Source organism: Rattus norvegicus, chromosome 17 (assembly GCF_021556685.1).
Source record: "Rattus norvegicus strain SHRSP/BbbUtx chromosome 17, alternate assembly SHRSP_T2T, whole genome shotgun sequence".
Taxonomy (NCBI): Eukaryota; Metazoa; Chordata; class Mammalia; order Rodentia; family Muridae; genus Rattus; species Rattus norvegicus.
In genome coordinates, this window is record NC_141550.1 from 41,023,467 (window position 1) to 41,049,429 (window position 25,963).

At 42.9% G+C, this 25,963-nt stretch overlaps 1 protein-coding gene across 20 annotated transcripts in view; it reads left to right on the forward strand.

Moving 5' to 3' along the window:
• Nucleotides 1–25,963, forward strand: part of Carmil1 (capping protein regulator and myosin 1 linker 1) — a 279,258-nt gene that overhangs the window by 90,061 nt on the left and 163,234 nt on the right. For 15 of the 20 annotated variants that reach the window (XR_015640809.1, XR_015640810.1, XR_015640811.1 and 12 more), the window contains 1 exon segment: nucleotides 22,714–22,764. Coding sequence is in view for 8 of the 20 variants with exons in the window: in XM_087590622.1 (XP_087446748.1) it covers nucleotides 22,714–22,764 (51 nt within the window). In the remaining 12 variants the exon portion in view is untranslated. 20 annotated transcript variants of the gene reach the window in all.

Genomic DNA, 25,963 nt, shown 5'->3' on the forward strand with positions numbered 1-25,963 from the left:
TGTCCATACTGTTACTAAACCTGTCAATTTCTCAAAAGCTAGGATTTTCATTTTGTTTTGTTCTTGTTGGGGGCAGGGAGGGCCTGTGCTGCATCCAGCACAACTCCATGGATTGACCGCAGCATCAAGGGAATAAAGAGAAGTCATACAGGCAGATGTACAGAAAGAAAGGCTGGGATCAGATGGTCTAGAGTCTCCAACAGAGAAGCTGGAGCGCTCTGGAAACATAGTGTGTTCTTTATAGACAGCTGAACAGAGAGACAGTTATTACATAGCCAAACAGCTAATCTCGGTACAGGCAGTCTCAGTAGGGGGCAGTCCATCAGGTTGTGAGTATGCGTTAGTGAAGTGATGGTATACATTTTCTGCATACACTATCAGCATCTACACAGGGACCAGAGGAAAGTTTGCCATCCCTCTGAGGTTTACCTGGAGGTAGCTGGGCTTAGAGGCTCACCCAGAGGTAGCTGGGGGAGGCTTTGTCATTTTCCCATGATTCTGAGGTTATGATCTTTGATACGGCTGGCTCATGCCAATGACACACACCATACCACTCTGTTAGGCACCGAGCCATCCAGCCTGCCCAATTTTAAATTAACTTGGCAGTTTATACTTGCCTTATTTTTTTTTTTATTAGCATACCTGGGTGCTTATTTAGTGATTCAGGCAGGAAGATCCATGTTTGTTTAGGGATTTATTTGATAATTTTATACATGTATATTTAATTATACAATCTATACAAATTGAGATGCATTTCTAATTGTACAACAATTATAAGTGCACTGGATTCAAGCAAGGGCAGTCAGCATTTAATGACTCATACACGATGGAGCAGCATGTCTTAGTGGTGTGTAAGGCAGCAACTCAGCTGGGAAAGCAAGTGCCAGTTTGTCCTTAACTCAGTTTCTTCACTCTCAGGAAACTTAACTGATTCCAAAGATGACTAGAAACTTGACTGAACTGCCTACCCTATTGACCTCTGGGACATGCAAGTCAAGGGTGTCAGGAGGGTTAGCCTAGTTGATGGCAAAGACAAGATTGATGACAGCTCATTCTTCGGCTGTGAGGCCGAAGATCATTCCTGATTTTTTTCTGTCCACTGAGTCACGTAGGATCCAGTGTGGGAACAAATGAACCCTATTACACCAATAGGCACCTCATTAGGGGGGCCCAGCCCAGCCACTTTCTCCTTTCTTGGCTGTGTATTAGGCATCTTAACAAACCTCAGGGCCATTGCTGAGATGTGTGGATGGTTCAGAAAGCCAGCTTAAACGACAGACAGAGACTGCAACTCCATCTATTGAGCTGTTGGCAGTTTAGAACTGGGCTACCAACTGCCTTTGAACTGGAAGACTAAGGACTTGTATGTAGTTTTCTTTGTCTCATTTTGAAGTAATTTTCCTCTTCATCTCTTCCTCAGCTCTCCCTTTTCTGATTAAGCTGGGGATATACTGTGATGCGGACTGCTGTTAATCTTCCTCTGCCTTGAATCTTTAAAAGGGAAAAATGCTGAGACTAACACAGCTTCGTCATTCACTGTGATCTCGGAGAAATAAGATACTGATGCTGCGAAGGGTCTTGAATGTAGAACCTCGAGGATTGCTCTTAAGTCTTAATTTTCATGTAGCACTTAAGATGTTAGCATTAAATCCACAACAGAGAAGGGAATCTCCGTCTGAATGACATTGCTACAGTGAAGGATGGCCTGTAAAATAGTAGAGTTTCATAAACTCTGGAATAGTTAATCTTAAACACACTAATGTGCAAAACAGGAAACTTTGATGTAATAAAGTAGAACACGTCCTTTTAGAGTCTATGAATTTATTTTCCTTTCTTATTCTTGGTTGCGTTCTGATGCTGTGACAAATTCCAGGACCAAAGGCAACTTGGAGGGGAAGTAATGGGTTTATTTCCATTCACAGTCCCATTGGCAAGGGAAGTCAGGGCGGAAATCATGAAGAAATGCCACTTGCTGGCTCACAGGCTCATGCTCAGCTGCCTTCCTTCACCTGCCTAGGAAATGATATTACCCACAGTGGGCTGGACCCTCTGACATCAACTAATACTCGATAATCCCTTACAGACATGCCATAGACCAACTTGATAGAGACAATTACTTAATTATGATTCTTCCTAGGTGACACTAGGCTGTCAAATGGACAGTTAATGCTAAGTAGGACACTTGAAAAGTAATTCATGAATGTTTGCTGGTTAGTACATTTTTTTTTTTCCCCTAGAGGTATATGGTCTAACATAGTAGCTACCAGCTACAAGGCCCATGTTAATTTCACAGAAAGTAAATCCTCAGTTACTCTAGTCACATTGCAAAAGCTTACTATATTTACTCTTTCCATACATGGCCAGTGGCTTATGTATTAGGATATCCACGGGGCATTTATGGAAAGTTCTCTGAGAGCAGTGTTTAGAAGAATCGAAGAAGGTAAAAGGATAGCCTCACCCTTTCCCTTCTCACAGGTACTCTTTAGAATTCGAATGTCTGATTTTATATTATTTTGAACTGATGAAGGTGAAGGACGGAGCTTGTCACCATTCTCTTGATAGAAAGATCCATCTTCCTCTGTTGAGAATAAGCATGCAGACATTCTAATAACACTTAAGGAGGACACTTGAGGAACCCTGGGATGTGTTCTTTGCTGTTATTAAAACATTTTGCGACACTTGTTTATCTATTGTTTAAATGTATGCATGGATATAGCTGCACATGTGAGGGTCAGAGGACCCTTGGTTGGATTCTTTTACCATAGGGCTGCAGAGATCCCACTCGGATCATTAGACTTGGCTGCACGTGCCTTTACTTCCTGAGCCATCTTGCTGGTCCAATTTGCTTTTTTTCTTTTCTTTTCTTTTTTTTCTTTTCTTTTCTTTTTTCTTTTTTTCGGAGCTGGGGACCGAACCCAGGGCCTTGCGCTTGTTAGGCAAGCGCTCTACCACTGAGCTAAATCCCCAACCCCCCAATTTGCTTTTAAATTGCACTTTTCCTGTAAAGATTTCCTTGCCTAGCCAGCTGGGGGGCTCTTAGTTGTAATTCTAGTATTTAGGGGGCAAGGGTAGGAAGATTCTTGTCAGCTTGAGACCACTTTCAACTATAGGCCAACTGAGGTAGAGTGAGATGCTTCTGAACAAACAAGTCCATCAACCAATTCCTTAAGGTCTTTTTGCTTTATTAGGTAAAACTATCAAACCAACCTAGCAAGCCCCGAGTCACATCCAACTTGAGTTGCTATTATTTCATGGGTATAAGCCAAGCTGGTAACCTTTAGCAAAATAAATCTTAGTTTCTAAGTATTTTCCATCACCCAAAGCAACTGGATTCCATCCCTTCTGCATGTTCAGAGTCTTAAGTGCCTCTTTCCATTCACCATGCGTGCTGTCCTTGGCCTATATCATTGCAATGCCTCCTAACTGAGTCCATGTGGATGCATGCGTGTCCTCTTATCTACTTCCTAGTCTGTTACCAACACAGAAGCCACCATGGTCACCAGTGGGAGCAAAGCATGGTCAGTTGTATAAAGCCACACGACTTCTGTGCTCTTCCCTGAGCTCCAGTCTTACCCTCCTGATCTCTCAGCTTTTCTCTTCTAGCTGCCAAAAGCTCTTAGCCTTCAATTGCAACAGATATTTTCTGCTAAGACCACTCTTATCAAAGATGACCATGTGGGGTCTCATCAAGCTGCTTTTTTTAATTGGATATTTTATGTATTTACATTTCAAATGCTATCCCCCTTTTTAGTTTCCTCTCCAGAACCCCCCACACCCCTGCTTCTATGAGGGTGCTCCACCTCTCACCCACCCACTCCCACCTCACCACCCTGGCATTCCCCTACACTGGGGAGATTGAGAGACCAAGGGCCTCTCCTCCAGTTGATGTCCTACAAGGTCATCCTCTGTTACATACGTAGCTGGAGCCATGGGTCCCTTCATGTGTACTCTTTGGTTGGTGCCTGGGAGATCTGGGGCATCTGGTTGATATTGTTCTTCCTATGGGGTTGCAATCAGCTCCTTCAGCCCCTCTCAAACTCCTCCACTGGGGTCCCTGTGCTTAGTCCAATGGTTGGCTGTAAGCCTCCAACTCTGTATTTGTCAGGCTGTGGCAGAGCCTCTCAGGAGACAGCTATAACAGATTCCTGACAGCAAGTACTTCTTGGCATCTGCAATAGTGTCTGGGTTTGGTGTCTGTGTATGGGATGGATCCCCAAGTGGGGCAGTCTCTGTATGGCCTTTCCTTCAGACTCTGCTCTACACTTTGTATATTTCCTTTAGACAGGAGCACTTCTGTGTTAAGAATTTGAAGATGAGTGGGTGGCCCTGTCCCCCAACCAGGAGCCCTTGCCTAACCTTTGGATAGGGTCTCTACAGGTTCTCCCTCCCCTTTTTTTGGATGTTTCAGCTAAACTCATCCCTGTTGGATCCTGGAAGCCTCTTGCTTTCCTGGCCTCTGGGACGTGCTGGTGTCTACCTTCAGTTCCCCATCCATCCCCATTGCTATACACCTCTGTTCAAATTCCTGACCCTTTGTTTACCATCTCCATCTCCTCCCATACCTGATCCTGCCCCCCTTCCCCCCTCCTCTTCCTCTCTTCCTCCCAAGTTCCTCCCACCTGCTACTTCCCATGAGTATTTTGTCCCCCCTTGTAAGAAGGACTGAAGCATCCACATTTTGGTCTTCCTTCTTCTTGAGCTTCATATGGTCTGTATATTTTATCTTGGGTATTCTGAGCTTTTGGGCTAATATTCACTTATCAGTGAGTACATATCATGTGTGTTCTTTTGTGACTGTGTTACCTCACTCAAGATAGTATTTTCTAGTTTCATCTATTTGCCTAAGAATTTCATGAAGTCATTGTTTTTAATAGCTCAGTATTGCTACATTGTGTAAATATACCACATTCTCTGTATCCATTCCTCCGTTGAAGGACATCTGGGTTCTTTCCAACATCTGGCTATTATAAATAAGGCTGCTATGAACATAGTGAAGCATGTGTCCTTGTTATATGTTGTACTATGGGTATATACCCAGGAGTCCTGAGGTAGTATTATGTGCAATGTTCTGAGGAACTGCCAGACTGATTTCCAGAGTGGCTGTACCAGTTTGCAATCCCAACAATGGAGGAGTGTTCCTCTTTCTTGACATCCATGCCAGCATCTACTGTCCCCTGAGTTTTTGATCTTAGCCATTCTCACTGGTGTGAGGTGAAATCTCAGGGTTGTTTTGATTTGCATTTACCTGATGGCTAAGGATATTGAATATTTTTTTAGGTGCTTCTTGGCCATTAGATATTCCTCAGCTGAGAATTCTTTGTTTAGCTTGGTATTCCATTTTTTAAATAGGATTATTTGGTTAACTTTTTGAGTTCTTTGTATATACTGAGTATTAGCCCTCTCTCAGATGTAGGGTTGCTAAAACATCTTCTCCCAATCTGTTGGTTGCCATTTTGTCCTATTGACATTGTCTTTTGCCTTAGATCTTTTCAATTTTATGAGGTCCAATTTGTAGATTGTTGATCTTAGAGCATAAGCCATTTGTGTTCTGCTTAGGAAATTTTTCTCTGCACTGGTGTTTGTGAGGCTCTTCCCCACTTTCTCTTCTATTAGTTTCAGTTTATCTGATTTTAAGTGTAGGTCTTTGATCCACTTGGACTTGAGCTTTGTACAAGGAGATAAGGATGGATCCATGTGCATTCTTCTACATGCTGACCTCTAGTTGAACCAGCACCATTTGTTGAAAATGCTTTTTTTCACTGTATGGTTTTAGTTCCTTTGTCAAAGATCAAGTGACCATAGGTGTGTGGGTACATTTCTGGATTTTCAATTCTATTTCAATGGTCTACCTGCCTGTCTCCGCACCAATACCATGCAATTTTTATCACTATTGCTCTGTAATACTGCTTGGGTTCAGGAATAGTGATTCCCCCAGAAGTTCTTTTATTGTTGAGGATAGTTTTTGCTCTCCTGTATTTTTTGTTATTCCAGATGAATTTACACATTGCTCTTACTAACTCTGTGAAGAAGTAAGTGGGAATTTTGATGAAGATTGCATTGCATCTGTGGATTAATTTCAGCAAGATGGCCATTTTTATTATATTAATCCTGCCAATCAAGCATTGTAGATTTTCCCATCTTTTGAGATCTTCAATATCTTTCTTCAGGAACTTGAAATTCTTGTCATACAGATTTTTCATTTGCTTGGTTAGAATCACACCGAAGTATTTTATATTATTTGTGATTATTGTTAAGGGTATCATATCCCTACCCTTTTTCTCACCTGTTTATCCTTTGAGTAGAGGAAGGCTATTGATTTGTTTGAGTTAATTTTATACCCAGCACTTTGCTGAAGTTGTTTATCAGGTTTAGGAGTTCTCTGGTGGAACTTTTGGGTTGACTTGAGTATACTATCATATCACCTGCATACAGTGATATTTTGACTTCTTCCTTTCCAATTTGTATCCCTTTGACCTCCTTTTGTTGTCTAATTGCTCTGGCTAGGATTTCAAGTACTATATGGAATAAGCAGGGAGAGAGTGGGCAGCCTTGTCTAGTCTCTGATTTTAGTGGGATTGCTTCAAGTTTCTCTCCATTGAGTTTGATGTTGGCTACTAGTTTGCTATATATTGCTTTTACTATACTTAGGTATGGGCCTTGAATTCCTGATCTTTCCAAAACTTTTAACATGAAAAGGTGTTGAATTTTGTCAAATGCTTTCTCAGCATCTAATGAGATGATCATGTGTTTTTTTTTTTTTCCTTAGAGTTTGTTTGTATAGTGGATTACATTGATGGATTTCTGTATATTGAACCATCCCTGCATCCCTGGGATGAAGCTTACTTGGTCATAGTGAATGATCTTTTTGATGTGTTCTTGGATTCAGTTTGTGAGAATTTTATTGAGTAATTTTGCATTGATATTCTTAAGGGAAATTTGTCTGAAGTTTTCTTTCTTTGGTCTTTATGTGGTTTATGTATAAGCATAATTGTGGCTTTATAGAACGAATTGGGTAGTATGCCTTCTGTTTCTATTTTGTGTAATTGTTTGAAGAGTTTTGGTGTTAGGTCTTCTATGAAGGTCTGATAGAATTCTGCACTAAACCCATCTTATCCTGATTTTTTTTTTGGGGGGGGGGTTGGTAACTGTTATCTTTCTAGAAAATTGTCTATTTAATCTAGATTTTCCAGTTTTGTTGAGTATAAGCTTCTGCAGTAGGATCTGAATTTTTTTTTGAATTTCCTCAGTTTCTGTTGTTATGTCTCCTGTTTTATTTTTTATTTTGTTACTTTTGATACTGTCTCTATGCCCTCTGGGTAGTCTGGTTAAGGGTTTATCTATCTTGTTGATTTTCTCAAAGAACCAGCTTCTGGTTTTGTTGATTCTTTGTATAGTTCTTTTTTTTTTTTCTTTTTTTCGGGGCTGGGGACCAAACCCATGGCCTTGCGCTTGCTAGGCAAGCGCTCTACCACTGAGCTAAGTCCCCAACCCCCTTTGTATAGTTCTTTTTGTTTCTACTTGGTTGATTTCAGTCCTGAGTTTGATTATTTCCTACCATCTACTCTTGAGTGTATTTGTTTCTTTTTGTTCTATAGCTTTCATTCGTGCTATGAAGCTGCTAGTGTATGCTCTCTTCAATTTCTTTTGGAGGCACTCAGAGCTATGAGTTTTCCTCTTAGCACTGCTTTCATTGTGTCCCACAAGTTTGGCTATATTGTGCCCTCATTTTCATTGAATTCTAAAAAGTCTTTAAGTTCTTTCTTTATTTCTTCCCTGACCTAGTTACCATTAAGTAGAGCCTTGTTCAGCTTTCATGTGCATGTGAGCTTTCTTTTGTTGTTGTTTTTTTTGTTTTTGTTTTTTGTTTTTGTTGTTGTTATTGAGCACCAGCCTTAGTCCATGGTGATCTGATAGGATGCATGGAATTATTTCAATCTTGTATCTGTTGAGGCCTAATTTGTGACCAATTATATGCACAATTTTGGGGAAGGTACCATGAGGTGCTGAGAATAAGGGTTATTCTTTTGTTTTAGGATGAAATGTTCTACAGATGTCTGTTAAATCCATTTGGTCCTTAACTTCTGTTAGTTTCACTGTGTCTCTGTTTAGTTTCTGTTTCCATGATCCATCTGTTGATGAGAGTGGTGTCTTGAAGTCTCCTACTATTATTGTGTAAGGTACAATGTGTGCTTTGAGCTTTAGCAAAGTCTCTTCTATGAATGTAGGTGCCCTTGTATTTGAGGCATAGACATTCAGAATTTAATTTTTCCTTTGATGAGTATGAAGTGTTCTTCCTTATTTATTTATTTTTTGATAACTTTTGGTTGAAAGTTGATTTTATTTGCTACTAGAATGGCTACTCCAGTTTGTTTCTTGTTACCATTTGCTTAGAAAATTGTTTTCCAGCCTTTTACACGGAGGTAGTGTCTGTCTTTGTCACTGAAGTGTGTTTCCTGTATGCAGCAAAATACTGGGTCCTGTTAATGTTTCCAGTCTGTTAGTCTATGTTTTTGTATTGGGAAATTGAGTCCATTGATGTTGAGATATTAAGGAATAGTGATTGTTGCTTCCTGTTATTTTTGTTGTTGGAGGTGGAATTATGTTTGTGTGACTACCTTCTTTTGGGTTTGTTGAGAGAAGATTACTTTCTTCCTTTTTCTAGGGTGTAATTTCCCTCCTTGTGTTGGATTTTTCTATTTATTAATCCTTTGTAGGACTAGACTTTTGAAAGATATTGTGTAAAGTTGTTTTTTGTCATGGAATATCCTAGTTTCTCCATCCATGTTAATTGAGACTTTTGCTGGCTATAGTAGGCTTGGCCGGCAGTTTTGTTCTCTTAGGTTCTGTATGACATCTGCTCAGGATCTTCTGGTTTTCATAGTCTCTGTTGAGAAGTGTGGTGTAATTCTGCCTTTATATGTTACTTGACCTTTTCCCATCATTGCTTTTAATATTCATTCTTTGATCTGTGCATTTGGTGTTTTGACTATTATGTGATGGGAGGAATTTCTTTTCTGATCCAATCTATTTGGAGTTCTGTAGGCTTCCTATATGTTCTTGGGCATCCCTTTCTTTAGGTTAGGTAAATTTTCTTCTATAATTTTGTTGAAGATATTTACTGGCCCTTTAAGTTGCAAATATTTGCTCTTTTCTATACCTATTATCCTTAGGTTTGGTCTTCTCATTGTGTCCTGGATTTCCTGAATTTTTTGGCTTAGGACCTTTTTGCATTTTTCATTTTCTTTGACTGTTGTTTCAACGTTTTCTATGGTATCTTCCGCACTGGAGATTCTCTCTTCTATCTCTTGTATTCTGTTGGTGATGCTTGCATCTATGACTCCTGATTTCTTTCCTAGGTTTTCTATCACCAGGGTTGTCTTTCTTTGTCATTTCTTTATTGCTTCTATTTCCATTTTTAGATCCTAGATATTTTTGTTCAATTCTTTTGCCTGTTTGGATGTTTTTCCTGTAATTCTTTAAGGGATTTTTGTGATTCCTCTTTAAGGACTTCTCCCTGTTTACCTGTATTCTCCTTTATTTCTTTAAGGGAGTTATTTCTGTCCCTCTTAAAGTCTTCTACCATCATCATGAGATGTGATTTTAAATCTGAATCTTGCTTTTCTGGTTTGTTGTGGTGTCCTGGACTTTCTGAGGTGGGAGAACTGGGTTCTGATGATGCCGAGTAGCCTTGGTTTCTGTTGTGTAGGTTTTTGAGCTTGCCCCTTGCCATCAGGTCATCTCTGGTGTTAGTTGGTCTTACTGTCTCTGACTGGAGCCTGACCTTCCTCTGTGTCTGTGAGCCTGAGATCTTAGGTGTCAGCACTCTTGGGATATGAGCTCTCTTTGGGCAGGATTTGGTTTTGGAGGGCTGTGAGAAATTCTTAGCTCTGGGGACTGGAAGGATTCTGTCCCCAGCTGCTCCAAGGTACCCATGCCCTGTTCACTTCTGGAAGGTTCTTCTTTGGACAGTTTCTGGAATGAAAGTGGTGGTCTCACCTGGTGGTTTAGGAGTGACAGCATGCCTGGGAGACCAGCTCTCTCTGGGCAGGATTTGGATATGGAGGGCTGTGGGACAGCCTTAGCTCTGGTTCACAGATGAAGGCTGGACGGATTCAAGCTGCTTAAAGATGCCACCTGCCACCATCTGTTCCAATCCCCCATACTGCAAGGCTGTATCCTTCTCTCTGTTTATGTCTCTTTCTCTCTTTATGATCTCACTATGTAGGTGAGTTGGCCTGAAACTTACTCTGTAACCCAGACTGACCTTGAACTTGTGGCAGTCCTCATTCCTTGACTGAGTTCTGTTTACAGATGTGCCATCATTGCCAGCCCTATTTTTCTCAAAAAAAAAAAAATTGTTATTTTCCCCATTTCACTCATTTTCAGTCTTGTATCCATGTCTTATTCATCTAGACTGTGTCTCCTCCCAATAGACTAGGAGCCACTGCAAGGCAGAGCTTGGGTCTTTTAATATTGTGTGCTTAGCACCATGTACCCACAGAGTAGTTATTTGTTGAATGAGTAAATTATTTACTTAAATATTTAAGAATGACTATGATAATATTTCATCACCCCCACCCCCAAAATGGAATAGATCAAGTGTATTAAAGTGAATACTTTTTTGTTTTGTTTGTTTGTTTGGGTTCTTCTCTCCCCCGTCCACCCACCCCGTCATGGGAAATGACTTTAAAAGTCTAATCCTCCAACCTTTTCTTCCAAGTGCATAGGATTAAGAAACTGTGCCACTACACCTGCTTTGAAAGGGAATCTATTATTTTGGGAAACAAAGATTGCTACAGATTTAAATTAGTTATCTACAAGAGAGAAAAACAAGAGACATTTCCTTCTAAGGAGCATCCTCAGGCAGAAGCCTGCTTCTACCCACACTTTGAAGTTTCTCTGGTTTCAGGCTTTTCTCTGCCTGCCTCTCCTGGGGACCTATATTCCTTCCTTTACATTCACCCAGGGTTCTTGGTGAATGTGGGTGGAAGGGCAGGGACATCCCCGAGTCTTAGAGGTCTCCTCAGCGTCTCTGTTGGATGTAGCCATCACACCAGCATCCTAGAAGGACACAGAAGGGTTTGGAGCCAGGTCACTACTACAGGTTCATAGACAGGTAATGGGAGAAGGATCCACCTGCAGTCTGCTGTGTTGGAAGTTGGTGGTTTAGTAACAGATGCCCGGTTTAGCATCTGACCTGCTGCTGACCCAGAGGGGAAACCTTGGGAAGGCTTAGGGCCACTAAAGAAGGTGGGTCCACTTCTGCTGCTCCACACTGGGAGGGAGGGAAGAGGGAGGGAGAGGTGCAGTCAGACAGGCTGCTGCTAGCAGAGCTGCTGCAGGAGCCCTGCTTGTACTGACACTCTGCAACCTTTTGCTTCTTCCCATTGAGTGCAAGCAATTTTTGGTTTCAAAAATTCTGCCCATTTGGCAGGACACTTAGTGGCCGTAAGAAAAATGTTGATTTCTCTGTTCTCTGAGAAATACACTTCTGTACATAGCTGCAGCTCTAAGGCAGAAAAATTATGCCATCTTAACAAAGTTTGTGCCTTAGTATGTCTTTCCATCTTGCCTAGCTTTTTATGTCTTTGAAATTTTTGATGAAGTTTCTTTATTATGAAATTCTAGCTGACCTGGGACTTTTCAGGATACCCTCACAGTTGGTGTTCTTTCTGCTTCTACCTTTTGAGTGCAAACAAGCCTGATTCTGTGTCCTGGTTTAAAAAGATGACTTGTCTAGAGCTTAAATTATTTACTAATTATCAGTAAAGTAATACATGATAATTTTTATATGTCCTATAAAATCTAATTGTGATCCTGACCCATCCTTCATAAATCATTTACTTCTGTGAACAGATATTTGAAAGTCTTTATTAAAATAGATTTTCCTGAACTCTATCCATTGCTGGAAATGACATTCCCAGCCTCTGCACAGTGCAGAGGGCTAGAGCTGTATTTCATTAGTCTTTGGGTACAGCAGACAATGGGCAGATGTCAGCAATGGACACCCCATATCTGTCCTCCACTGGTTTCTTTCCTTGTTCTTTTCATTGGACAGTGAGTAGGTATTTGGGAAGAGGGTGAAAGTAAGCTCGAAATGGCAGATTTTCTGGCATTTTTCTTATGGGATATGATTATTAACTTGGAAGGATGTATTAGTTACATGCTATGCAGTAGATAATGTTAGACAGAGCTCAAGATTTGTACTTAGATTCACAGGGGCTGGAGAGATGGCTCAGTGATTAAGAACACTGGTTGCTCTTCCAGAAGTCCTGAGTTATAATCTTTGATAACTCGTAGCTGTCTGCAAGCTTCATGGTCTGATGTTTTCCTCTGGCTTCCACTGACACTGCATACATCAGACATGCTATCAGGCAAAATACTCTCATACACGCAAAATAAAATCTGTGATTCTGATTATCTGATCACTTGTCTCCTTCTAGAATCTAGAATTTTGGTTGCTGGGAATAAGACTTGGAAGAAAGATGAATGTTTATGAGGCAGAGGTGCAAGCAGGCTGTGTGCCAGGTGCTATAGTGGGCACTGATCCAGTCTTCTTGCTCCCACATACTTTATGATTTAGTGGTGTTGGCAGATAGGAAATAGACAATCCTAGTGATTCAGCTTGTTCAGGAAAGGTAGGACAGGGACCTGTAACAGGGGAGCCAGAAGTTTCAGGTTCTTCTCTGAAGATGTGCTTTAGGCTGAAATGTGGAAAGAGGAATAGGATGGCAAGCATGGGTAGGGGAGCATTTAAAAACAAGGAATTCTATACTAAACCTGGAACCCTGGGGCTCTGGACACGAGGGTTGGGGGTGGCCAGATTTGAGGAGCTCAAGACCAACCTAGAATTGGTTAAGAACTCTGATGGAGGAATTTCAGTTGAGTTGTGGAAAAGCAGTCAATTTTGAATACTAGAGTAGTGATTTTGTATCATAGCCTTAGGCAAAGTATACAAACCTGTTTTGAGAAATTGTGTTCAAAAGGGAAAGGAAGCTGAAGAAGGCCTGCAAGAACTGTTCAGTGTGCACAGATAACACCCTATGGAAGGGCAGCTGAATTTTATTCATGACTTGGCAATCCTGTGAAGGTAGGCAAGATGTCCTGAGTACTTATGATGGGATGGTCATAATCCCATCCTGGGAAGAGAAGGAAGAAGAGGGGAAGGAGGAAGGGGAGGAGGAGGGAGAGGAGGAGGAGTAAGAAGAGGAGGAAGAAGAAGAGGAGGAAGAGGAAGAGGAGAGGGAGGAGGGGGAGGAGGAGGAGGAGGGGGAGGAGGAGGAGGACGACTTTGAAGGCCACAGGCAGAGGATAGGATGCTTGAATTAGCAATCCTCAAAGAACCTGGGGAGATAGCTGACAGCTGACCATTTGACTATTGTCTATGAAGCTCTAGGTTTGAACCCACATACTACAATCAGTAAATAGAAAGGAAATCTTGGTGAAGTTGAAGCAATAACAAGCCCAGGCCAGGGTGTGGTAGAATGGTTAAGAGGGCCGAGCAGTGGGAAGACAACCTGATAGAGGCCCTGAGGAGCCTGACGATGCCATCACAGTCTGAACACTTTGTGTTCATCTTTATGACAGCCTGGTTGAGGTATGCAGTGTCTCCTTAGGTCTACAGATGAGGAAAACAGGGCACAGTGATGATACTGAGGGCCTTGTGCTTGTTAGACAAGTGCTGTACCACTGAGCTAAATCCCCAACACTGAGATAATGCTTCCTAAAGTCCTCTGCTTGTAAGGTTTTGTAGTGAGAATTCATCCTAGGGTGGTTGATCTGCAGGAAGCAGTATCATAAGCAAATGGAGGCACCGTGATTCCCAATGGTAGATGTGGGGCCATATAGGAAGAGTAGAGTCTTGGTACCACATGTGAAGTCAGCATAATGTCTAGGAGAGTGTGTGGTCTTCAGTGCCTCAGTTGGGTTAATTCTTCTACCTGCTCTAACGGCCATGCTAACGGTGTGTCCAAGTCAAGAGTTAGAAATTGGTCAGACAAGGAGTAACCAGGAGAATTTAACTTGGTGTGGATTCCACCCCATTGTTCATTGTTGCTGGCAGCCACTGTATCCCCCTCACTTCTTATGTCTCATTTCTGAAATTAATGTATATTGTCATTCTCCCTCCCTCCTGAATAAAAATTTCGCAATAACGTTAAGCATATTCTGGTCTTTCTGCTTGGTGCCACCTGCACTTTTGCAGATCGGGAGGTTATTTTGTAACTTCACTCTGAGGAGGGAAAGAGAACACAGGTTTCTTGTTTGATGAAGATTCCAATGTGACAAAGGGAGGAGGAGGGGATACCCGCTCTTCCCTGGGCAGACCTGGAAACACACACAGGCGGTTAAGTTGAAATTATGTAAGTGTGTGTGGCAAGAGAATGATGGCAAAGACAAATGGCACTTCACATTATTGTCCTGTGTGTGACCATTTGTTAGCTGTCATCATTGTTCCTTTTATCTGAGGACACGCTCTCTCAAAGTGTGCACTGCTCATAGTCACTAGCTGTAACTGTTACTGTCTGTCCTTTGGAGTGATCTTGTGTGGCATAACACACAGGATGGAGGACTCTGGCATGCGTTCGGGGTCTGGAGAGGGTCTGTACAAGGGAAAAATGATGATAGTTGATAGTTGGAAGGGATACCTCATACACTCTTGGTTCTTTCTAAAGATTTGGAAGGGACTGGCAGGTCTGGATAGAAATTCTGGCATGCATGGGTAAATGCCTCCACATGAAGCTTCCATACAAACCCTTTGACCTGGGTCTAAAGCTTTTATTTGACTTATATTCACCCTAGGTCTGAGAAGGTCCCATTCCAAGGCCTGAGGTAATGATGCCTTTATTTATCTCTATTTTTCTGTTTCTATGTTGTATGCACTAGTGCATGTATGAGTTTGTGTGTGTGTGTGTGTACACATGTATGTACCTAAGGAGTTAAAGAAGCTATGTAGCTTCTAAGAAGGATTAGCAGGAGAACTTTAACTTAGTCTTGATTGCTGAGAATGTAATTGATCTGTATTCCTGTCCATCACTCACTGTTGCTCTCTGTTTGTGCTGCTCATTCAGAGCCAGGCTTGTAGGTGTTTTCTAGCCACCTCATGTGAGTGTTGGGAGCAGATGTTGGTCTTTTGAAGAGTGGTAAGTGCTCTTAACTTCTGAGCCCTCTCTCTAGTCCTATGACACTTAAAAAGAAGATCCATTTCTGGTTGTGTGTCACTACTAGGGCATTGTCATTAAAACCTTGTACTACTCCTCTCTTTTTAAAAACGTCATTAGAAAATCAGGTGCTAGATTAGAGAATTTTGCATTACCTTGGGTTTTAGAAAGAGGATATGATGTATAGTTACATTAAGAAGAGTCTGGACATGATGGTTCACTCCTGTCATCTGAGTACTCAAGAGATAGAGACAGGACAATCGTGGTAAGTTTGAGGCCAGCCTTGTCTACACAGTGAATCCTATGCCAGGCAGTGTTACACAGAGAGAGCCGTCTATTAAAGAAACAAAGAAGCATCAAGTATTGCCATTGTTCCGACATAGGCACACGTGTACCTGGTGAGGAAAGGTTCCACTGGCTTGTTTCTTTCATGCTTGACATCTTCCAGCTTGCTGTAATGGAATAGCAGGAAGAATGGAGTGATTATGTCTGACAAGCTGTGTGTAAACATTCCATTTCAGTGTAAGCAGAAATAACTAGGCGGGAAGAAAGGATTTGCACAGGTGTTAGAGCACAAAGCCATTGCTGGCGCCAGGCGCCAGATTAGAAGCTGACCTCAGCAGCTTCTTGTCCCTTTCTGTAGAATCAGGGACCACAGGAGTGACATCCTTTCAGCAAACATTTACCACCAGGGGCCTGGTATTCCTAGAAGTCCACATACACCAAGGGCAGGAGAATCTCAGAACCAGGGAAGCACAGAGAGGGCCTAAGCAGTGGGTTGAGAATAGTGGAATGTAACTTAGAGACTGGTTTCAACCAATTTTTACTCATTCATTCATTTTTCAGTAACAGGATCTCACAGTGCAGCCCAGAGTGGCCTTGTTCTGTTCTATGACCCTCCTTTCCCTGAGTAATGTTCTCTCTGTTTCTGTCTGTCTCTGCCTCTGTCTGTCTGTTTGTCTCTCTCTCTCTCTCTCTTTTAAGTAAGTGCATTACTTTTTTAATAAAAATAATACACACACACACACACACACACACACACACACACACACACACACACACAGTGTATGCATTGCCTGTGTAGGCCAGAAGAGTGCATCAGAGCACCCCGAAACTTGGCTCAGCAGTTAAGAACACTTGCTGCTCTTCCAGAGACATTAAAACTTATTCACTTGGGTCACCCAGCTAGCTTATTCACTCAGGCTAAATCTAGCTCTCTCTTCCACCAGTTTCTCTATATTATGGACATACTATAAATTCATTTATTACAGTATAATCAGATACTATGTAACATGTTCCATGTAGCAGATTTCCTTTCAGCACATTGTGTATTAGCTTGGTTAACTTATCTCATAGCTCTATAAAATACAGATACTCTTTTTTCATTCTTAATTTTGTGTGTGTAGTATGTATGTGTTTGCATCTGTGTGTTGTTGTCCGTGTTTGTCTGTACCTGCATATCCAGATGTGTGTAATGTGTGTTCATGTGGGGACCACAAGTTGATGTTAGGTGTTTTCCTCAGTCATTGTCTACTACACATATTGAATTAGGGTCTCTCACTTGAACTCAGAGCTCACTTATACAGCTAGTGTGACTAATCACTTTGTTCCATGGGTCCCCTGTCTCTCTCTTCTAAGCACTGGGATCACAGGTTGGCTGCTGGGTCTACCTGGCATTTAACACCATTCTTTCTGTTTCTGTTTCATGGCACATACTTTACCCACTGAGCCAGCTACCCAACTCTTATTTTTTGTGGCTTTAAAGTCACTTGTGGGCCTGCTTCAGCCCCTCAGGATTGTTGGTAATGTGCCACCACACCAGCTTTATTGCTCTCAATCACAGAGGAAGAAGCTGAAGCACAGCAAAGGTTTAGGCATTTGCTCCAGGGTCCAGGAATAGTAAACGCTGAAGCCTGGAACCACAGCAAGGCACTCTCTTAGACCCAGCACCCACATCAAATGGCTTTAAACTACCTCTGCCTCCAGCTATAGTGGATCAGGTATCCTCTTAGCCTTCATGATGTGTACACAAACTGATATGTACATGCTGCTACATAGACACACACAAGTACATTATAATTGTTATTTCTTTTAATGCCAGGGATGGTATATTGAACAAATTGGTATGATTATATATCAATAAAACACTATTTACAAACATATGAAGCTGGACACGGGGATACAGACACACTACACTTTATATTCAGTTTATATACACTTTATATTCAGCAATGAAACTGAGGGACAAGGGAGACATCAAGGTTTAGCCTGAGTGAATAATGTACCTGGGTGACCCAACTATACAAGTTTTAATATTGCTGGAAGAGCAGCAAGTGTTCTCAACTGCTGTGCTGTCTTGTGGGGTAGCTCACAACTTCCTGCAGTGCTTAGAAGGCAGGAAACTTGTAAGCTCAAGACCAGCCTAGGTGGCATAGCAAGCCTCCGTATCATAAAACTAAAAATACAACCAAAAAAAAGCAACGTTCCCCACCAAACTCCACAAAATAGATGGGTATCTGCTTCTGCCATATGGCCTGTCTTGCTAATCCTGTGCCAGGCTGCATGGTGCAGTGAGAACACTCACTAGTGACAGTAGAGCCCACACTTGGCAATCAAGAATGTTGCTTCCGTTTTAAAAGGGAATTGGAACCTGGGGTGGCCCTTCTTGAAGCATTTCTGATGTTCCTTCGGGGTAAAATGTCCGCCTGCCTCAGCTAGAAATCCTGGTGGCTACTGTGGCTGTGTGTGCTTCTAGGGAGCTTAAAACCAGAAGTGAGGTCCTATTCCTTCAACCATATGACCTTTCAGGGGCCTCTCAATAAAATATCTGCCACTGAAAATTCTCTATAGTGGTGGCCATGAGTCTTACCACTTGCCTGTGCCCCTTACTCAAATTACAGCGGGCTTGTACAGGGTGCCCAAGAAACTGGGGATTTGGAAGAGAGAAACTGCTTGGTGTGAGTTTCCTTGGAATTTAGCAGATGCCTCAGGGTATAAGACCCTATTGAAAGTTCAACACGCCGCCTGTGCTAGCATGGATTTAGGCAATGAAGTTAAAAGGGTACCATTTTTAAAAGTATTTACTGAGAGAGTTCCAGAGTCCACCTTGGAATATATCACCTCTGTAAGGAAATGTAGGCAGCTCTGCTGGGCTGTGTGCTCTAACAAACAGTATAGGGAGTTTTTAGAAAATACTGCAGATGAGACTTTCTATTTGGATTCTGTTAGAATGAAAGGGGCTAATGCTTGCCTTTCAGTGAAGACCAGATAAATGTCATTGAAGTTGGAAATGTGGGGTGCACACTAAATATCTGTGGAAGAACAAGTCTTATAGGGAGGTAGGGGGGCAGGGATGGCTTTGTTCTTGGTGATGAAGATCCCTTGGCTAAGTAAGTGTATATACTGTCCACACCTCACTTCCCTCATTTCTTATAGGCAAGGTCTTACTCAGCAGCTCAAGTCTGGAACTTAATGATCCTTCTGCCTCAGTGCCCCAGGTGTGATCATAAGTGTGAGCTATCATGACACCTGTTCCTTTTTTTTTTTTTTTAACTTTACAAGAAAACTCTCTTCTTGTTCAAGGTCAAAACCTATGTCTTGACAGAAAACTTCAACTTAGGGTTTGCCTTAGTTTCTTTGTGACTTTTGTTTGGTTGAACAAAAGTGAGGAAGTGGACCTTCTTAACCCTTGGACCTAAAGAAAGAGTTACAGGAGAAGCTTCAGCTCACTTGGTGTGTGCTAGGTGCTGGAGTGACCCTGCCCACCTTGCCATGGTGGTTCAGTGGGTGACTGTTCTTGCTTGAGGAGCCTCATTTCCTCACTGCTGTCTCTTTCCTACTGGAGAGGTCAGCTTTGTGGAAGAAAGTGAGAGAACCAGACTTTAATCCACATTTTTCTGAGGCCAAAATCTAAGCACATATATTGACCTGGGTTCCCAAGAAGAGTCTCAGTGCTGATCTTGGAAATGTCCTCAGAAATGAGAAGGTTTGACCATGAGGGAGGTCATGGTCAATGAGGAGGTTTTGGTTTGAAAATGAAGAATCCCTTACAGGCTCATGTGGTTGAATACTTGGTCCCCAGTTGGGCTGCCATTAGAGAAGGTTGTGGAACTTTTAGGAGGTAAAGCTCACTGCATGGGTTTCTGCAAGAGGCCTGCTCGCCTTTCTGGTGACTCTCTGCTTCCTATCTAGCTATACACAATGACACTAGCTAGCCACTTAATACTCCTCCCACAGTGCCTTCTCTGCCTCAAGGGATTGTAAGTCCTTGAACTGTAAGACCAACTAGCCCTCCTCCCCTAAGTCGCTTCTTGTGAGGTATATGGTCACACCAAGGTGAAGGGTTACTCTAACACATCTCCCCATGGACATGGTGCTGATTGGTCCCATGTAGGTGAAATCCATACCAATGCCTGCAAATCCTCTAGGGCTATATCCTGGAGCAGTTTGGAGACTGCTTGGATGGGGATTTCTGGGTGGCTGGAGCCTTATTTATTGACTCAGTGTTTGCTGATGAAGAAGAGGCATGTTCAGAATGGTAGCACCTTCAGTCTTGTCCAGATATGAGGACCCACTATGCTCTCAGACCACCAGTCTTGGGAAAAGATGAACTGAGCCTTAAAGATCTGCTGTACTTCACTTCTGCTTTGTTACAACTGCTGTATGACTCTAGGGACCATAGCTGGCTCCCAGAAGGTCAGGACGAAAATTTCATAGCTTGTCTGTCTTCCTTCAAAGTCTGGGCTTTCTCCTGGGTGAGTCTTTTCTCAAACAAGTTATTTTGAACTGTGTACTTATATAGCATGGCCACAAACACTTGTTCAGATAGAAAGTCAGCACATGGGGCCATAGACTGTGAGCCTGATTATTCCAGGATGAAGGCAGTATGATCATTAGAAATGAATATGTTTTCCAATATCTAAGAAATGGCTCTTATTCAAAGGGAATGCATGTTTTGTTTTTCTTTTCCATTTCTTTTTTGTTTAATACTATGTACTAATGTTCTAATATTAATTGATACCCATCCTGTGGCCTGCAGAAATACCTTGTGATGCCTCTTGTGGAAGAGGATGGCACTTGATCCTAGGACAGGACCCACTTACTGGTCTGCTAACCTGGGTGGCTGGTGGAGGGAGGTATTTATCCCAAGGCCGCAGGGTAGGAAGGTTCACAATGCCATATGCTGCCCTGTTCAGTTGCTTAAGTGTGTGTTTTGAGATTTGTTTTTAAGCCTTATTAATTAGGTGCACACAGGGGACCTTGTAAGTGCTTAATTACCCATGTGCTCCTTGTATAATGATGTCCAAAGGCATCTCTTCATTCTCCTTCATAGTTTGTTCGCATTGCCTCTGTGTCTGTGCTGCACATGCAGTACTCTCCAGGAAGGCAGTATTTCTTCTATGATTTGTGTCTTTTTTGTTTCCGCAGATGGTATCAAGACAACCCAGGATCTATAGTCATTAAAACGGTGGGAAGGAAAGGGCTGAAGCAAGAGTAGACAGTAAAGGAAAGAGAAGGTTGAAGGAAGATACAAAAAGACCTGGTGGGAACAGTGGCAGCATTGGCAGAAAGGGAGTCTGAGGAGAAGAATGGAGAGCCTAGTCTCTCCACCCAGGAAGGCAGGGACATGTGGAGACAATGAGAGAGATAAAGCCATGACCAGATGGTGGCAGGAAGGCAGTCTGACTCACCAGTAGAAATTCAACCTTTTTCTTAGGCTACCAGTCATTCCTTTGGCTGCAGATTTGTATCCATTTGCTTCATAAGGCTTTAAAGTTCTGTGACTTGTTTGTGGTTCCACATGTGCCATTTCCAGAGGAATCTGATTCTTAAAGGAAAGGAAAGATTAGAATCTGGAGTGTGGAGCACTCCGGAAGTGTAGCTAGAGCATCTGATCAGAATTCCAGCTCTGCCATATGCTGTCATGATTGCTGTGAAACAGTAGAAAATATGGCAGAACTGCTCACCACACATCATCCAGGAAGCAGACAGGGAGATGAGGGAGTCAGCACTCAGATCCCATGGAAGCCCCTTCCTGCTGTGCAAGGTCATAATCTTTGTCTGCCTCAGCTTCTTGTGCTCCAAAAAGGGAATAAAGAGTGTTTCTCCCATAGCTTAAACACAGGCACACGTCAGACTGTTCAGTGTGCAGAGCAGGAATTGACTCACGAAAGCATTGGTTTCTTGGCTCTCTCTATTTTTCATGTTTCCCAGCAAGTGGTCACAGCTGTGCCCCACCATACACTTCCTGCTATGCTGTTCCTCACCATAGGCTCAGAGACAGTGAGCTCAAGTGGTTGTGGATGACTTCTTGAGCCATCAGCCGAAAGATGTCTTCTCCTCTTAGGGTTTCTGTATCCTGCATTTGTCATTGTGACCCACCATGCTGCCTGCACTCATCTTGACATTTCTCATGTTTATTGCTTTGCTTCTTTGTCTGGCCTCCAAGGGCTGCGATTGACACAGCATCTTCAAATGTAAACACCTCTATTGCCTTTATTCTCAGGACTTATTAGGGTTGTGTAGAGAAGACCCACTTTTAAAGTCAAGCAGTGAATATTTTAGGTACGAATAGATCCTGGCGTAGCTCCCTTCCCTCTTCCTTATTACTGGTGACTGACCTAGGCCCTGGTGCATGCTAGCTGAGCCAACCATTGAACTATATCATTTCTATGTTCTGTTCCGATCTGTAGCTTCTAAGATTCTATTCAAACCTGGAATTCCTGGATCAGGACCTAAGTCTCATTTGCTAAACTAGGAAGCTCTTTGGAAAATGAAGGAAGATAATTCTGCTGTTACTGCTTGCAGGGCTCTGGCCTCTGTTCTTTTTCCTTCGGAAGCTCATGAAGCCCATGGGGATCTCTAACGTGCAGAGAGCCCAGTTAGATAATAGACAGGTACCCTGCTCAAAGCCAGGCATCAGCTCCTTTATATTCAAGAGGGGTCCGCTGGGTAGCAGGAGAGGTGTATAAGCCATAGGATCCTATATTGTACATATATCATTAGCTGATTGTCACAAAGGAAGTTCAATAATATCCTGTTCAAGGAGGCAAAGTTGGAGAAGGTCTCTTGGAAACTGGTCTGATTGTTCTGCCTGTGTTTCCTAAATGTTATCAGTCTGTTTTCTGATGGTGGTAAGCAGGAGGGCAAACATGGGTGATGGCATTCGGGAAGTGTAAAAGAGAAGGCAGCAGGGCCTTCACTGTTTGGTGTTGAGGTATCTGACTTAGGGCTCTAAGATAACTAACTGCCTTTCAGTGCTTGCCCACTACTGATCTAGTCTTGGGACCAACTGCTTGTCAGAGAGTTCATAGGTTACTGTTCACTATAGGCTTCCACATAGGCACACCTGGACTGGAACTGATTCTATAGGACCAAGAAGATGTCCCAGGTCACTTACCCTTTTAGGGTAAGAGCCAAGCCACATCCCAACCCCGAATCCTGTCCCCTGCCATGGTGGTAATAGGGCATTAGTATCTTTGAAGTCAGGCAGTAAGACTGAAACCCTTCAGGTTCATGTGTAGTACTGAGGACAACTTCCGCTTTTGTGTTACAGGTGCTCACATCATGCCGAGCTTTCCTCCTGTCAGCACGCATCCCCACCAAGGTAAGCAGCCATGAGTTCCCCTTCTGACATGGATTGACAGACACACTCTTTTGTCAATATCCAAGCTTTGACATTTTGATATGATGTTATTTCCAAATATGTTAAGTTGCCTGCATGGCTGTTCTGGAATGCATGCTACCTGCTGGCTGAGCCAGCCTGCTGTAAAATACATACATTCCAGATCCATTCCATAGAGCATAGAATTTAGGCTGATGTGTCAGGGTTATCTCTGCACATTCCTCTTCAGAATGTCCCTGAAGCTTGCCATAAAGGTTGCCTTTCATTTCCTCTCAACTCTGTGGGTAGAGGTTTCCCAAGAAGTGTGGTGAAGCATGCTGTGTCCCATGTCCCCAGGCTCTTTGTCCCAGTCATTTTTCTCCCTTACATGTGCTGTGTCAACTCCCTTTCATATTTGCTTCAGTCCAGCAGTAGCAGCTTTTTTCAATCAGGTTTTGACATGTGGGAAATAATCTTCATGATTCTAAAGGGTGCATTGCAGGGTTGTGAGCTCTGTACCCTTTCCAGTCTGCCTGTGAAAAAGAACACTTCAAACTCTTCTCCTATCCCCTCCTCTCTCCCCTCCCATCTCCTCTGTCTTTCCTCTCCCCTTCCCTCCCCTACCATCCCCTCTCCTCTCCTCCCCTCCACTCCTTCCTTTCCTCCCCCTCCTCTCCCTTTTCCCCTCCTCCCCCTCTTCCCTTTCTTCCCTTTGCTTCTGCTCCCCCCTGTCTCCTTGCCTTCCCAACCCTTTCCATTTCTACCCTCCCCTCTTCTTTCCTCCCATTATCCTCCTCTCCCTCCTAACCCACTCCTCCCTTCTCCTTCTCTGTCTTTCCTTTTCAACCCTCCCCTCCCTTTTTCTTACCTTCCCCACTCTTCTTCCTTTCCTTCCCCTTCCCTCCTCCTTCCTCCCTCCCCCCATCCTTCATCCTTCTCTTATGTCTTACCTTCTTTCTTCCCCTTCCTCCCTTTCCCCTCTATTTTCCTCTCCCTCCCCATTCCTTTCCCCCTCTTCCCTTCCCTTTCCTCAGTCTTTACTCTGTCCTGTGCTCCTTATGTATCCCCCCCCCCCCCCCACCTTAAACTCATAGCAATTCTCCTTTCTCAGGTGTGAGTTACAGACTTTGCTCCAAGTTTTAACTCTTACTAGCTTCAATAAGGAAAGAGACTTTTGGCTCCAACCCTTTTGACATGTAAATTGACACCATCCCTGTGTTATAGACTAATTAGTTACTATGGCAACAAGGTTGGACTAAACTCTCAAAAAATACCAAAGGCAGAGCTGGTGTAGTGTTGCACTCCAGAATTATGAGACAGCGGGATCTTGGGTTTTAGGCCAGCCTGAGCTACCTAGCAAGCCTTAAAACAGAAAATTGGCAGAGGCAGTGGAGGAAGGCAGTATGTAACAAAGCTAATGCTGCATTATTGCAGATGGAGATATATGGGTTTGAATAAAAGTTACTTGCCCTAATGAAAGGAGAGCTCCAAAGCCCAGCATAGTGATTCTTGTATGTGATTCTAACACTGGGGTGGTGGCGGCAGGAGGTTCAAGGATTGGAAGTCAAGCTCAGCTATGTAATAAATTCCAGGCTAGCCTGGGCTACATTGTAGGTTTAAGGCTAGCCTGGGCAATGTGAGAGATAGTATTTGGAAAAGAAAAAGAGGAGAATCCTGGGTAATATTTGGGTAAGCCTGGGATATCTCAAATGTGTGGACATATGTACACACTTGAGTCACATGTCTCAGTCATGAAGAAATAGCTAGGCAGGGTGACACATACCTATAGTTCCAATGTTTGGGGGAGTTGGAGACAGGAGGACTGCTGTGAATTTGAGGTACTCCTGGGTAGTACAGTGAGTACTAGACAGTTTAAAAAAGAATGGGAGAGCAAGGGTAGGCAGAGGAAAGGGTTTTTTTGTGGTGCTTGGGATTAAATCCAGTGCCTCATGCACCATGCACACTAGGCAAGCATTCTACCGAGTTATATCCCCAGCCCTGCCTTAAGTCCATCTTCCTTTACTTAATGTTGGTCCCTTCCCTTCCCACCTCTTGGTTCATCCAGAATTATGAGACAGGGGGAACTTGAGGTTATTCTTCAAGGACCACCTGCAGTCTCACCAGGCTTCCCTGGTTCTGCTAGCCCAGACCAAGCATCTTAGTTGTGGTCCCTCTCTCAAGACAAATTCACAAAATCCATTCTCAGCTAGTAACTGATGTCAGTGCAGTGTTCATGGCTGTGTATGCACTCTGTGTCTGCTGGATTCAATGACAGTGTAGGGTCCATGGTCCACTCTTTATGTAGCAGTTTTGTCAGGCACTTCAAATGAGAGGTCGTTTCCACAGCAACAGGTACTGCATATACAAGTGGGGAGATAGTCGAGGCTAATGGAAGCAGTTACTGAGAAAATGGACAGTTTGAGGCCCACACCACTGTTACCGTACACAGAGCTGGAGTACAAAAGAAGCACAATCTAGAAATGCCTGTCCTCACCTACAGAGCAGGTGCCTTCAAATGCTCTCTTTTACTTTATTTATTTTATTTTATGAGACAGGGTCTCATGTAGCCCAGTCAGGTCTCTGGACTCCACTTCCTTCTGCCTCTTCTTCCCCAAATGCTGTGATGACAGGCAGGTAACAGCACACCTGGTTGATGTGGCACTGGGAGTCCAACCCAGAGGTCTGTGCATACTGGATAAGTGTTCTACCAGCTGAGCCCTATCCTCCACTCCAGGTTCTCTAGTTCAAAGGGCATGTCATGCTTGACTCAAAAGCTTTACCACTGCAAAAAGAAGTGGACTGTGAAGGCACATTTGCACATGTTTATGTATTTTAAGTAATACAGGTAGGCAAGTATGCTCTCTTAGGACAAGTTTTCTGCTATACTTTAAAGAATTTAACCCAGATGTAGCTCTTGGTAACATTAGGTAGAAAAGTTGCTGTAATTGAATAGTTCAAAATATGGCCCTCAAGTGTGCGTATAGCTCATAAAAGGAGACATATCTTGTTCCCCTTAGAGTTTCCAGTGTGGCACATAGTATGCTGTTCAGAAGTATCAACTAGGTGAATATGAACAAATAAGTTCATTTATTCATTCTTATGTACCTCCTTCCCTAATAAAGTCTTGCTATGTAGTCCAAGTGGCTCCAAACTCATGGTAATCCCACTGTCTCAACCTCCTGAGTTCTGGGATTACAGACAT